General features: G+C 42.8%; 1 protein-coding gene across 2 annotated transcripts in view; it reads right to left on the bottom strand.

The window, feature by feature from the left end:
- The window catches only part of KIZ (kizuna centrosomal protein), a 93,758-nt gene that overhangs the window by 28,628 nt on the left and 48,999 nt on the right, over window positions 1-16,131 (bottom strand). For both annotated transcript variants that reach the window (XM_010836335.1, XM_010836334.1), the window contains one exon: window positions 10,015-10,165. In XM_010836335.1, the coding sequence (XP_010834637.1) occupies window positions 10,015-10,165 (151 nt within the window). The remainder of the gene's footprint in view (window positions 1-10,014; window positions 10,166-16,131) is intronic.

The following is a 16,131-nucleotide window of genomic DNA, read 5'->3' as shown; positions in this document are numbered from 1 at the left end:
AACCAGAAGGGAGAAGAGACACGTGTACCCCAATGTTCATTGCAGCACTGTTTATAATAGCCAGGACATGGAAGCAACCTAGATGTCCATCAGCAGATGAATGGATAAGAAAGCTGGAGTATTACTCAGCCATTAAAAAGAATACATTTGAATCAGTTCTAATGAGGTGGATGAAACTGGAGCCTATTATACAGAGTGAAGTAAGCCAGAAGGAAAAACACCAATACAGTATACTAACGCATATATATGGAATTTAGAAAGATGACAACAATAACCCTGTGTACGAGACAGCAAAAGTGATGCTGATGTATGGAACAGTCTTATGGACTCTGTGGGAGAGGGAGAGGGTGGGAAGATTTGGGAGAATGGCATTGAAACATGTAAAATATCATGTATGAAACGAGATGCCAGTCCAGGTTCAATGCACGATACTGGATGCTTGGGGCTAGTGCACTGGGACGACCCAGAGGGATGGTATGGGGAGGGAGGAGGGAGGAGGGTTCAGGATGGGGAGCACATGTATACCTGTGATGGATTCATTTTGATATTTGGCAAAACTAATACAATTATGTAAAGTTTAAAAATAAAATTTAAAAAAAGAAAATGTCTTCAAGATAAAGTAACACTAGGCTATTTTCCAGCATAATTTAATTCTTCACGATAATTTACACTCACAAGGAGATGTTTTCTGTGGACTGTAGTGTGGTATCTTTTTACTTGGGAAGGATGTGTGTGAGCCATGACTAACTCTGTTAACCCAGGTGGTACATCCCAGATCCATTCTCTCATGGCCTGAATTCTGTCTTTCAGGCATGTGAGACAGAATTGGTTTGGCTTGAGGAGATTTGGAAAAATGTGACCTTACAGTATCCTCATTCTTCAAATGACCCCTGAACTTTCTCCAAAAGGAGGACTGTGGAAGGACTTAGGGGCTGAGGAGGGTACACTGAAGCAAAGAGAGACCTGACCTCGCTGGAAACCATAACCTTCAGTCAAGGATACGGACACTCTGCACTTTGCCACCAAGTCGGCCAGGGAGCTCAGGAAACTCAGTGGCCACACAGCCTGTCTGCTTCCTCCAGGCACAGAACGGTCTTACCTGTGCCACTCCAAGTGTCCTGGGCAGGGAGGTGGTTGGAGATCTGATCACAGCCAATGTGAGACATAGAGAAAATGTGGCAATTAACAGGATAGATTCATAGCTGTGACACTTCACATCTGGGTCAGCATTCTTCTCTTAAGAATTAAAAATACACTGGTGACCACAGCTGAACAATCAACACAATGTCACCGTCTGGCTGCCAAGGCACATGTCTCTCTCTCCCCCATTTGGAGTGGAAGACTGCTTAGTGGTGCCGACCTCTCCCTGGGACATGATGGCAGCAGTAAACCTACCGTGTGGGGAATGGACCTGAGACCCTGCAAGTGAATGTGAAGGGGAGCTGGGCACAGCCTCTCCGGCCATCTTCTATCCAAGCGTGAAGTGGTAACAAGGTTAGTGTCAAATGAACAAAGGGGAAGATTCTACTCTTTGCTTGTCATCGTGAAAGGACATGATGCTTTGACAGGGAGAATCATTGAGGCGGAAGCTCAACGACTCAGCCTGGTGAGTTTGGCCAAGGCCACTGTTATTGGCCTGGACATCCCAGCAAGGTGCTTGCCTTTGGCTTTCCCCTCATTTCGAGATCTCCACCCATCCTGATCTAATCGAATCTGTTCCTGTAGAGAGCGGGAGCCTCCTCTGTGCACCCAATAATCCTGGCTATTTGGAAAGCATTTCCGAAGATGAACAAAAAGAATTGGCCTAGTCTCTGCAGTTAAAGCTGTAATTTCCTTTTCCTGATATTTAAAATAATCCAAACATTATGACAGGGCCTCAAATATGTATTTCTTATTTGTATTATCATGAGACTTACCTGGTGGCTCAGATGGTAAAGCGTCTGCCTACAATGCAGGAGACCTGGGTTCAACCCCTGGGTCGGGAAGATGCCATGGAGAAGGAAATGGAAACCCACTCCAGTACTCTTGACTGGAAGATCCCATGGACAGAGGAGCCCGGTAGGTTACAGTGCATGGGGTCGCAAAGAGTCAGACACGACTGAGCGACTTCACCTAAAGCACCTTTGTATTACCTCATACAATAGCTGTAAGTGATAATTTCTTAGCATGACTTCACAATAGCCACTGTCTGAACCCATGGTTTAAGAATAAAGTTGTTAAAAGCCTGTTGAGGGTTTCTACACTTTCTACTGTGCAATGTGCAAACAGAGGAGACTGTCCTGGATGGTCAGTGACTCAGACAACTTCTCACTAGTCCCTGGTGATGACACATAAGCTATCTGTTTTACACGTCCCTTTCCTACAAGAACTTCTTTTGTTTCAACTGGGTTCCACCTGGGCTTCAAAAGAACACAGACTAAAGTATTATAGCTACAAACATCTTTCTAACAACCCCTTGTAAGCTTGGTGAGAGTACCACCAATGCCATCATCTCTACCTGGAGCCCTTTTTTAAAATTTTTACCATGGTAAGTGTTGGGCATTCTACAGGTTTCATTTATTTTGTATATTTTATCCCATTTATCGTTACTACTTAATACTCATATCTCTGGGATTTCTCTTAGCTTTTTGATAGGAACATTAAAGATAATTCTAGAGGTAACTCCTCAGAGATAAGTACTTTATATCTATACGGGTTTTGATGGATGGTCAAATCACAGCATGAGAATGGTTGATCTGATTCTGCTGGACCATGAGGCCAACAGAGAGGGCAGCAAATCTGCCCAGTGGGTCATCTGCAGAGGAATTCACAAGATAAGTCCCTCACAGGGAAGGAATCATGACAAGTTGGGATAGAAACAAAAGTCAGCCTCAGCTAAGGATGGGTCAGAAGGTCCATTCAAAGGATCAGTCAAAAACAACTTATGCAGAATCATAAAGAACACCTGTGATACCTACTCAAGATGTGTGCAGATCTTTGAAAGGGTGCATTTCTAAGAAGGCCCCAGACGGAAGGAGTTTGCAGAGTGACGCTGACAACATGAACCCATACTTGCAAAGGAACCAAATCCCAGAGCAAGCTGCCATGCATGTGCCACCTGGGACTGAAGGGCTCTGCAAAGTGGGACCTTCTATCTGAAAAATTCACCAAAGATGGACCTTCTGATGGTGTTTATGCATGGCCCATGCTTGGGTTCCATCTGATCCGTTAGGCAATAAAGGCTTTTTCTCCTCTCATACATTTGGAGCCAGTCTGGTACAGTGAGGAGGGGTGGGGTGGGGGGCTGGATACTGTTTCATGGTTTTCAGCAGTCTGCAGCCTAAGTCAATATCAACAAACTAGTTCCTCACTGTTCTAACCTTCCCAGGAGCCAGGAGAAAGCACTTAGAAATTCAATGCCAAAGTATACACTATCTGCAGGATGAGTGAGGAAGACATCTCCATATTTCAGATCTCATGGAACATAAACCATCCTATGAATTACATTCAGCAGGACACCTAGAGTTAACTGCCTCGATTTCTCTAGGATTTTCTTAAAGTTCAGTTTAAATGCAGATCTTTCTAAGTCTAGAACCCTAAAAGTCACCTAGGCTAACTCTAAATTTATATCCCCAAACTTAGCAATTGTGATATTCAAATGCAGAAATTGATAAATGAAGATATTAATGGAAGAGGCTTGTATCCAAACACCATTAAGAAAAGTGAGGGATGAAAATCAAACTGCTCAAACTATTATAGCAAACAGAAAAAATTTATATAGAGAGTTCTCAAAAGTCAGTAAGAAAAAATATGACTAACCTGATAGAAAAATGAACAAAGAACGTGAACTGGCAAATTTTATAAAAGAAAAAATACAAAAGGCTAACAAACAGGGAGAGGAAAGAGTTTGATCTCAGTTGTAATATAAAGGTCAGTTCAGTTCAGTCACTCAGTTGTGTCCAACTCTTTGCGACCGCATGGACTATAGCACGCCAGGCCTCCCCGTCTATCACCAACTCCCAGAGTTTACTCAAACTCATGTCCATTGAGTCAGTGATGCCATCCAACCATCTCATCCTCTGTCATCCCCATCTCCTCCCACTATCAATCTTTCCTAGCATCAGGGTCTTTTCAAATGAGTCAGCTCTTCGCATCAGGTAGCCAAAGTATTGGAGTTTCAGCTTCAACATCAGTCCTTCCAATGAACACCTAGGACTGATAAATATCCTTTAGGATGGACTGGTTGGATCTCCTAGCTATCCAAGGGACTCTCAAGACTCTTCTCCAACACCACAGTTCAAAAGCATCAATTCTTCAGTGCTGAGCTTCCTTTAGAGTCCAACTCTCACATCCATACATGACTATGGGAAAAACCATAGCTTTGACTAGATAGACCTGTGTTGGCAAAGTAATGTGTCTGCTTTTTAATATGCTGTCTAGGTTGGGCATAGCTTTTCTTCCAAGGAGCAAGTGTCTTTTAATTTCATGGCTGCAGTCACCATCTGCAGTGATTTTGGAGCCCCCCAAAATAAAGTTTGTCACTGTTTCCACTGTTTCCCCATCTATTTGCTATGAAGAGATAGGACCAGATGCCATGATCTTAGTTTTCTGAATGTTGAGTTTTAAGCCAACTTTTCCACTCTCCTCTTTCACTTTCATCAACAAAATGATGAAAGATCACTAAAGAGTGATGAGCTCTTTAGTTTCTCTTTGGTTTCTGCCATATGGGTGGTGTCATCTGCATATCTGAGGTTATTGATATTTCTCCCGGCAATCTTGATGCCAGCTTGTGCTTTATCCATCCCAGCATTTCTCATGATGTACTCTGCATATAAGTTAAATAAGCAGGGTGACAATATACAGCCTTGATGGACTCCTTTCCCACTTTGGAACCAGTCTGTTGTTCCATGTCCAGTTCTAATTGTTGCTTCTTGACCTGCATACAGGTTTCTCAGGAGGCAGGTAGGGTGGTCTGGTATACCAATCTCTTGAAGAATTTCCCACAGTTTGTTGTGATCCACACAAAGGCTTTGACATAGTCAATAAAGCAGAAATAGATGTTTTTTTGGAACTCTCTTGCTTTTTCAATGATCCAACGGATGTTAGCAATTGGATCTCTGATTCCTCTTCCTTTTCTAAATCCAGCTTGAACATCTGGAAGTTCACGGTTTAAGTACTGTTGAAGCCTGACTTGGAGAATTTTGAGCATTACTTTGCTAGCGTGTGAGATGAGTGCAATTGTATAGTAGTTTGAGCATTCTTTGGCATTGCCTTTCTTTGGGATTGGGATGAAAACTAACCTTTTCCAGTCCTGTGGCCACTGCTGAGTTTTCCAAATTTGCTGGCATATTGAGTGCAGCACTTTCACAGCATCATCTTTCAGGATTTGAAATAGCTCAACTGGAATTCCATCACCTCCACTAGCTTTGTTCATAGTTATGCTTCCTAAGGCCCACTTGACTTCACATTCCAGGATGTCTGGCTCTAGGTTGGTGATCACACCATTGTGATTATCTGGGTCGTGAAGATTTTTTTTTATAGTTCTTTTATGTAGTCTTGCCACCTCTTCTTAGTATCTTCTGCTTCTATTAGGTTCATACCATTTCTGTCCTTTATTGTGCTCATCTCTGCATGAAAAGTTCCCTTGGTATCTCTAATTTTCTTGAAGAGATCTCTAGTCTTTCCCAATCTATTGTTTTCCTCTATTTCTTTGCATTGATTGCTGAGGAAGGCTTTCTTACCTCTCCTTGCTATTCTTTGGAACTCTGCATTCAAATGGGTATATCTTTCCTTTTCTCCTTTGCATTTTGCTTCTCTTATTTTCATAGCTATTTGTAAGGCCTCCTCAGACAACCATTTTGCCTTTTTGCATTTCTTTTTCTTGGGGATGGTATTGATCACTGCCTCCTGTACAACGTCACGAACCTCCATCCATAGTTCTTTAGGCACTCTGCCTATAAGATCTAATCCCTTGAATCTATTTGTCACTGCATTTGTGTCAAATGAACACACAAAAAAATTGGCTGTCATCTGCACTTCTAAATTTGGTGTTCAAAAAAGGTTGATGGTATCCGGTTTCATAAACAGTGCAGAGAACTGATATTTTCATCCATTCCTGGTAAGCAATGACCCTGTCAGGGTGAGTTCTGGCAGTGCAGAGCAGAAGCCTGGGAGATGCACAGACCTAAGATCTCTGACCTAAGAGATCTACATCTAGGAACTCATTCTCAGGAAACAGCATGAGAATCTGTAAAAAAATTGAGCTCTCAAATATTCTTTGAAACTTTTTCACTAGAGAAGAAATTTAAAACAACTTAAAATGTTCAACACCAGGAGCCTGGTTAAAGAGACAGTGGAAGGGCCACACAGGGGTCTCTCTCTGCGCAACGGTCAGAAAGGATGGAGAGCATGTGATGGTGTGAAAGGAGGTTTCCCTGTGACATGGTGTGGGGGCAGGTCACGGAGGCCATCCACACACAGCACAACCCATGTTGGTCAATATACTAAAGACCACACATCTCAGTGTCAACAAAGTTCTATACAGAGAGCTGGGTAACAGGCAGTTGTCTTGTCTTCTTTCTGTTTACCTTAATATTTCAAGTTTGTTTTTTTCCTGCTATGTTTTTCAGAAAAAGAAAACATATGTTAGCTCTACAAGAATACGGTTTCTGCAATGGGTGGTACAGAGAGAAAATGAATGTGAAAACACTTAATAAAATAAAAAACCTTCATATGGAAATCAATGTTATTAATGCAGATACAGAAGAGCAAGAGAATGAAAAACCAGGGATGTTGACAGCATGGCTATTCCCCTCATACACAGATTTAACTGACCCTTCCTCAAGAACCTTGCAGACCAGAAGTAATTGTTCAGTGTCCAAACGGAAGTACAAGTGTCATCACTGAAGCTGTATGTGGGTAATAGGAGAGGAAGGAGACGGTATCAAAGTAGCAATGAGAAGAAAGGGGACGTATTCACACGAGCCAGTGAACGAGTAGTCAAGAGAGGAGGATGGCACCCCAGGTCACCATTTAGGGAGGGGGTGGGGACTCCCAAGGCTGATTCCACATGCTCTGTGAACGACACCGGTGGGCTGGGCTGCTTTGCCTGTGGACGCTTCCCTGGGTGGAAGTAGGCACCACTTAGGAGAAAAGCAGTATTAATGTACTTGGTATTTTAATGAAGCACCCAACTCATTTTTTTTTTTTTCCACATAGAGTAATTACAGATTTTCCTGATTTAAAAGCATGCAGCTCAATTATGTAATTGCCTAATAGGTTATGCGGGTGCTGTGGATCTTATCTAGTCTCAGGGGGACATAATCCGAGTTTCGGCAGCTTTAATGATGTATTTACTCAAGAGACGGGATTGACTCCAGCTGACGGCGAGGGACCCACAGGTAAACATCATTTACATGTGGCTGTTTAATTAGCCATTTACCCAAGAGATCAAAGTAAATATTTCTCAGCTTCGTTAGACTCTTAATCAAATGATTTCTACTAGAGCTTTCTTAAATTTTGAAAATCTCTTACTTTAAAAATTTTTATCTACAGAGAAATATTTAACCGTATTATTTACTAAATATATATATGGTCTATACAGGACAACAACTCAAAGACACTTGACTGTGCTGATTTGTGACTGTCATGGTCCTACAGCCCAGAAAAGCATTCTGTCCTCACATCTGCCAGGCTTGTCCTGCCCATGTCACTCAGGTGGCTGAGTCTTTAGGGCTGTGCTTTTTTTCAGTCACAACCTATTTAGAAACTGCCTGCTTGCTTCTATTTATAAGGATGGGTTTTGTCATTTATTTATTGGTAATTTTTATGGTTGTCACTAGATGGTGATTTAAAAAGGAACAAAATACCTACTAGGGGAGGTAGAAGGTTATTTGACTAATGAGCTATCAATTGGGCACCCCTCTTCCTATTAATTATGGAGTTATTATTTGAAAAATTATGAGTGAACTGGTTGTCTGGAACTTGGAATATGTTTTCTAATATAAACATCACCTTAAAAAAAAAAGACAAGGAGATGGTAAATGGCAATACTGTAGACCAATGCTTATTTTGCCCTTGATGTGACTGAGATATGATGTATCTGCAGTGAGTATGAATGGAGAACAATGCTGTTACAAAACAGAACTAAATACAATGGATAATAAAACCTGAAACCAAAATCCTTATTAGGATCTACATTTATCAACAGATATGAAAAAGAATCTAAAAAGCAATGGTTCTGTTCTTCCTAAAGAACACAGTTCTTTCTTCAAGAACATTTACACGGACAATGCCATACCACAAACAAGACAAAACTGAGGGTTACTGAGTCACATGCAGCACAGTAAAATGAAAATGTGCTCAGGAAGGATGTGCACAAGGTTACCTTTGAAAAGGGCAGGATCTGTGAGGGGCACCCAGGGGCTGTATCTCTACCTGCAATAATCCACTCCAGAAGGAGAATGGGGAGAAAGGAGACGAGGAGAGAGAGAAGAGCAAGGGTAGGAGCAGAGGCAGGAGCAGAGGAGAGAGGGGAGGGCGAAGGGGTGGGGAACTGCAGAGTGCAGGGGTAACACACACGCAGACGTGGGTCGGTGGCTTCACTGTGCCGCTCCATGTGTGTATGTGTGAAATGCTTTTTAAAAAGTCCTTCTACTCTTTTCTAATTAGAGGACTGGGGGAGGGGGTGTTGGGCAGGGCTGAAGGTGCTCTGAAAGGCTGGAGGGCAACACAGAGGCTCTGGACAGGGCTGCAAAACAGGCTGTGGCTTTGGGACAGAGGGGCAAGGACTGCCTCCAGAGGGGGCTCCTATGGAATCCTGAACTTTGTGCATAATCAAAATAAAGAAGTATTAAAGCCAGAAAACTCTATGTTATATAGAGAGTTAAGCATGTGTAAGGGTGAAAACATACTTGGAGGGAATTCCCTGGTGGCCCAGTGTTTGGGACTCCATTCTCTCACTGCCTTGGGCCTGAGCTGGATCCCTGGTTAGGGATCAGATCCACTAGCCAGATGGGCTGCTCTGGACCTGAGTTTCTGCCCTCCAGCCCCACCCACTGCACCTCCCTGGGAACTGGCTCCATGACTCTGCTCCAGCATGACCTGCTCTACCTGTGCAAGTGCTCAGTCCACTCCCGACTGTCCCGCTGAACCACGGCTGGGTGCATCCTTGGCTGTCCCCCTCCCAGTCCACAGGGACTAAATTCCCTGAGGCCCCTCCTGCAGCTCAGCTCAAGGGACTCTGTGGCTCTCAAACTCTGCTGAACCCATGAACACCTCTCCTGAGCCGGGCCAGACCCTGTACAACTTCTGTTCCCTGTCCCCAGGTGTAGTCTGCTCCTCAGCCACAACAATGGCTCTGTTTCCTGAGAAAGTGTGCACTTTCTTGACCTGTTCTTTGGCCCCTAAGTCCGTCACCCACCCCCTCAGAGCCTGCTGAAATCCTGCCTGGCTTTTCAGGGTCACCTTCGCATGCTCCTTGGCTCCCTCAGACATCAGGTCTGCCCTCCTTGCTTCTCCAGATGCCTGGCTCCCCTTCTGGAGGGTCTAAGCCCTCTGCCATGTTCCCACTGCAGACACCCACTCTGCCATCCCCCAGAGAAGGGGCTGCATGGGATTTCTCTCTCTCCCCCTCATAGATCTGGGCTGCTGCCTAATCCACAGAAGTGGACAAATACATATTTGCTGAGTTGACAAAAATGACCACACAGTATGTTTAAAGGATGGTGTAGAGAAAGAAAACCAGAATTCTCCAAGAGGCTCCTGAGCTCCCTGGACAAATGTTGCGGTAGGTATGTTTAAATAGGTTACCTACAGGCCCTGAGTTAACTAACCTTCTGTAAGAAAGGACCTGAAATGTATACACAAAACACTATGCAAAAGGTTTGAGATCAAAGTTCATCCAACCAACCACAAAAGCTCACTTACAATTTACATTTTTCAAATATGTTAATCATTGTTAAGGATGTTAACTATTTTCTCAAATGACTAACTTGTACAATTTGAAACTTATTTTAAAGAATAAAAAGTATTAACCTTTGTCCTCTGGTCCAGTTTGCTGACCAGGAAAACTTCAGACAGCTTCGCTACTTCCTCTTCTTGGACAAAAGTATCATGTCCTTTCAGGGCGGCAATATGTTGACCCGATCGTGTCCTTAATAAGCCTGAGGCTGGTGTTTGTTCAAACCTATGAAACACAATTAGGAGTCCATTAGACATGTGCAATGCTGGGTGACTTATGAGTCCTATATTGTTAAAGGTCCCCACAATCATGATAGCAGAAGACAGATTACACAGAAAAGTCTGGAACCTAATATAATCTGGGATAAGGGGATTTCCAGAGTTCAGGTTTCTTTTTGGGGGTAACTTTGATTTTATTTTATTTACAATATCATTGATAGATGAGAATTCTCAACTCTGTCTGCACCCTGGGACCACCCGGGGGGTTTTGCATCATCTAGGTACTTCATGCCACTGCTTCAGAGTTCAGGAAAACTAGTCTGCTGGTGGGGAACCCAACAAATTGAGACTTTCTTTAAGACTCTCAGAGCGATTCTGACGTGTGGCCACTGTTTCTAACTAGTGCAGAGGTGGTCAGGCTCCTCTTAAATGTAAAGCAAACAACAGTTCATATCTCCACTTCAATTAGTTTATTCTTATTATACTCGTGCAGTGCTTTCATTATTTTTTTTAATAAGTTACTACTAGGAAAAAGTCCAACATAAGCCTATATTGCTGCCTATAATATAGTATTTAGATATTAAATGGAAGAAAAATGTGCTATATTTCAGGCCGGGGACAGGAAACACATCAGATGAGCTTGGAGCACCTTGTCCCAGGAAGGGAGGAAGCTCTCGGACCCTGAGTTGTGTGAACAGGCCTCAGGGGTTCTGCCAAAGAGGCACCCACTGGCCAAAGACGAGACAGTGTGAGAGCCAAAAGAACGATGACTAACATGGACTGGAACGCGGTGCATGTATAAAAATACATGAGTTCATTTAAAAGATAAATAATAAAAAACCTTTGGATTCAGCCTTGAAAAGGAAGGAAATCTTTGTCACATACTACAACACAGATGTACTACAACATGACATTCTACTCCATTATATAAGCCAGTCACAAAAAAACAGTGTGATTCCACTTACATAAGATGCCGACAACAGTCAAATGCAGAGGCAGAGTAGAGTGGTGGCTGCCAGGGGCTAGGGGAAGGAGGATTGGCGACTTGTTTAATGGGGACAGAGCTCCAGTTCTGTAAGACGACAAAGCTCTAGAGATCTGATGCACAAAAATGTGAATGTACTTAATGCTACTGTACACTTAAAATGGTTAAGGTGGTAAATTTTATGTTTATGTGTGTTTTTACCACTAAAGTATCAACAAACCAACCTTTGGATACTGCTAGAGAAACAACCTGTTACTCCGGAAACTGGTTAAAGAAAGGGATGGAGTCAAGCATTTGTCCTGCCTTTGTGGTCAACAACAAAAAACACAAATTAAAAAAAAAAAATTCAGAGTTACCAAGTAGTTGATGGGAAAAGTTTTTTCAATTAATAGATGCAAAGAAAGGGCTGCATTAGAAAAGTCACTGTTCTCTAAGTCCAAATTAATGAATGCACCTAGGAAATGATCAGAATGTTGAGGAAACGGCATGATGGAAGCTTTGAATCAGAGGCACCCGTCTGCCAATGCCCAAGTCCTCAGCCCAGTCCTGGGAGCACACGCGAAGGGACACAGTCATGTGCTGCCTGAGGCGGTGAAGAGAGAAGGCCCAGCACTGCCTGTGATGGCGTTCTGCCAGAATTACCTGCCTGGAATATAATTCTGGATCCTGATCCAACCAGCAGTTTACAGTTTACATTTGGATCCTGATTCAAAGACTGCAAATGTAGACAGACTGCTTTTGAGAAAACCAAAGCAAACTGACAAGGACTAGGTAACAAAGAATTTTCTTAAGTGGTCAAGTATTAAATATTTGTACGTTAGAGATGTATTTGTAAGAGGAAAAAATGTTGTCTGTCTTAAACTACTGAAGAAAAAGTGTGGGTGAGGGAAAGATAAAAAAAAAAACTAGCAAAATGTTGACAACTGTGGGTCTGGGAGAGGGTACGTGGGACTTCATTATATTCACGCCTACTTCTGTAGATGTTTAAACATGTCAAAGTGAAAGTCAAGTTGCTCAGTCATGTCCAACCCCCCTTTTCTACCCCATGGGCTGTAGCCTATCAGGCTTCTCCGTCCATGGGATTTTCCAGGTAAGAGTACCAGAGTGGGTTGCCATTTCCTTCTCCAAAACATGCCAAAGTATATACTAAAAATCTGTGTACTAATATGTGCAACTTACTTGGAAATGCATAAAAATAACAGATTGGAATTGATGGATGGATGGATGGAAAACAGATTTGGGAGTGTAATAAAATGTCAGTGGTAGAAACTGGGTGGCAGGTATGTTGGCATTACAGTTTTTCTCACTTTTCTGTATGTTTCAAAATTTTCATAATAAAATGGGGAAAAAGTCTAGGTGTAATTCAGAACTTTTGAAAATAAATCTTAATTGTTATAAGATTTGGCCTGATCTAACCCCTGCTTTTCCCCAAGACTTGAATAAAGTGGGATGCACCACTGGAATCCTTGAACTTATTTAAAAACTTCCCCAGATGATTCCAAGGTTCCTGGCCAGTCTGGTAGGAAGGCCCTTGAGCAACTTGTCTCTCCTGGTGACATCAAGACCTCACCAACGTCACAAAGCTTCCAAGTTCTCTGTTCTGTTCTATGTCAATGAGTTACCCTTTGCATCTGCATCTGGGTTTACAGTGATTTCCCTCCTAGGAAAACGCACACATGGGCCAAGGTCAAATTCTAGTCCAGTCATCAAGTATATTTCTCATAATGAGTAAAATCAATTGTTTCTATCTAGAAAGCATGTTTAGTTAGGTTGAATTCAACTTGAAAACAAGTTTAAGGAGGATGAGTTAGTTGGGATGCACTGACTTATCAGACACCAGCCTCTCTCGGGACTGAGACACATGGTTTCTGCAGAAGCAAAGCCAAGGGCAAGACTCTGGTCACTAACACCTATTCCAACTGTAACCATCCTTTGTGTCCTGGCATGAAAGCACTAGCTGAGGTTTCCTGTAATTATTACACTTGCTTCATAAAAGGAGAAAACCTACAGGCTCAAAAAGCAAATGAACTTCTGGAGGAGAAACAGCATCAGAATCTGTGACTTCTGAGTGGCTAAGCCAACACCTGGCAATGGTGGGCCCTGGCAATGGGCCATGGTGGACCCTGCGTGGAGTCCTGCCCCTGGTTCTACACAAACAGACAGAATTAGAACACCTACGGAGCAGTTCAGAGGACTTAAAGGAGTTTTTTCCTCTCTTGTCCACCTCACTTTGCAAAGTTTCTAGTATCAATGTCACATAGGAAAAAAAAAAAAAAGCATGATGTCAGCTCAATTATATACTCCTCTAATTAAAAATAGATTTTAAAGTCTATAATGAATTTCATACACTTATAATGGTTTCCAATGAGAAAACTGCAATTTAAGCAAAGGTATCAGCATTTCCTAACTACAACTGATTTACAACAGATGGGTAATCTGACCAAAATCTTAAATGCAGACAAAATAATAAATATCTTGAATTTTATTCTGAACATAAGCAGAATAAAATAGATTCTACATATACTCCAAATCCTATAAACCTGACAATTCTTCAGCATTAGTTTGAGAGCACAGTGGGGTGAATGTATCTGAAAGGAGCAATGGACAGAGACAATTAATTGCACCTGGAAAAGACATAAACTCATGGGTAGTCTCATTACGGTTTCTATAGAAGACAAAGTGATTAATCACTTTTATGTTAAAATACATTTTCCAGGAGGCAATAAAGAACAATTTTTTAAAAATAGACTGCCTCAAATGACATGCATCATATTTTAAAAACTCATAATTGTCTAAAATGACAACTTACTAGTAACAGCCTTTCACATGAAGGTCTTACAACATTTAATCCCAGGTATAACAAAAATCAGTAATAACAATAATAATGATGATAGGAATGGTTTTGTCCTTTTTCTTTGAAGAGGCTTCATTTTGTGATAGAGAATTCAGAAATCTATCTTTCCAATCTATGCTGTGGACCAGGTGTCCCATTTTCTGGATTGAATGGAAGCAAAGAGACGGATGTTGCTTGCCAAGGTTTGGTCAGGGGCACAAGCAGGGCCATGGCCACACAAAACATGGCTCTGTTTACAGGCTTTCAGGAGTCCATACGATGTTAGAGCCTTCCCATTCTGCCCAGCTGACATCAATGTCACTAACAATTGAGAAACAGAAGTAGATGATTCTCTTCAAATTTGTGTTTCTGGAAGGACCAGCTGGCAGCTTCGGTCTAAGGGCTGTCCCTGGCAGACAGTAATACCCCATTTAGGGAAATACCTAGCAATACCTTGCCTGTAATGCAGGAGACCTGGGTTCAATCCCTGGGTTGCAAATATCTGGAGGAGAGCATGGCAACCCACTCCAGTATTCCTGCCTGGAGAATTCCATGGACAGAGGAGCCTGGTGGGCTACAGTCCATGGGGTTGCAAAGAGCTGGACACGACTGAGTGACTAAGCACAGCACAGCACTAGGAATACCTCCTGAGCGCTGAGGGCACAGGAGGTGGTGAACATGCAGAGGGCAGGGGAGCATGATGCCAGGATTAAGACCTGTTAGGAAGAACTGGCAGCTAAGACCTGACTGCCTGTCTCTTAGAGGTCAGATAGACACCTGGGACTTTTTCTGAGGCTAGCAAGGGAGCCAGTGGCAATCAGTGTGCAAGGAACAGCATCCTCAGTCATGACACGGGGTAATTCTGATTATAACAGACCACAACAGTGACTTCAGGAACCATTCCTGACTTCTTTATCTGGCTTTAAAAAATGACTGTGGCAGAGACACAGTTCCGAAGGCTCCAGATATTAATTTTAAAATTTGTGTTGGTCATAAAGAAAGATCATTTCTTCTTGGAAAGCTGATTTATACATAACTGTAGATCAATAGTCATGGAAAATGCAACCTCTCATAATGGGAAAGGACGCTCTATTTATGCATGTTGAGAAACTGTAACAAACGCGGGCCGAGTCGATGGAGATGGCATATCTTATCGCCACGCCACAGTCTGGCAGCCCAGGTTAAGAGAGTCACATGATGAATCACCTAGTCTAACAACTCAGTCCACAGAGAGAATTATAAATGCATATGTGCCTTCATGCGACATACCACCACTGTGGTTTATGCCAAACAGTATATCAACACACACAGAAGACGGTGAGAAAGAAGTGGCGGGTCCAGCTGAAGAGCCTTGCTGCACACAATCACCAAATGGCCAGAGAGACTCCTCTCTAGCCAGCTTCTCCCACCCTTGTAAAGGGCATTTTAAGACTGCCTTTATCTTCACTTGCATGATAAAAACATGAAAGAGGATTTCCATGCATTGCCCTTCACTGCTGTAAGCTGAAAAGCTACTGACCAGGATGGGCAGGTCCCACATTCTCTGTAGTGTGGAGATCACAGCAAGATTCAGAAGTGGATGTAAACACATTCCGTTCAGCACTGGTGACCCTCACTCTGCGGTCTGTGGGATGTAGTCCTGTGATCAGCCACATTTTCTTGGGACAAGGTCCTTTTAGAGACCATTACCCGGACGGCTCCTCACGCCCTGATGGGACCCGATACACAATGGATTTATGCCGAGTTCCACTCTGAAAACCACGTTATCCTGCCTGTTTATATACTTATACAAAAGAGTCTGCATGACACACAGAAAAGACAGTAGACGCCAGATGTAAGACAACCAGACCTGAAAGCCATCTCACTCTCCCAGCCAGACAAGGCCCTTTCAGGTGGGCTGACCACACCTGAGCAGCCGTTTGTTCTCAGCTGGAAAACGGTGGGGACAGACTTCAGTGAGGGGACTTCACTTCAGTCAGTCCCCCAAATAAAAATCAGGGTAAGGACACTGGTAACATTCATGCACCCATGAATTAGGCACCTACCAGGGGCAGCACTGGAGAAACCACTACACATATTATCTATATGTAATGCTGGCCCTGACAAGCCACCCAAAGTGCCGAGAAGGTGCATGGATAGATTTCTGACTGATTCA

This window comes from Bison bison, unplaced genomic scaffold (genome assembly GCF_000754665.1).
Source record: "Bison bison bison isolate TAMUID 2011002044 unplaced genomic scaffold, Bison_UMD1.0 scf7180017864063, whole genome shotgun sequence".
NCBI lineage: Eukaryota > Metazoa > Chordata > Mammalia > Artiodactyla > Bovidae > Bison > Bison bison.
This window is presented reverse-complemented; position numbering and strand designations above follow the sequence as displayed.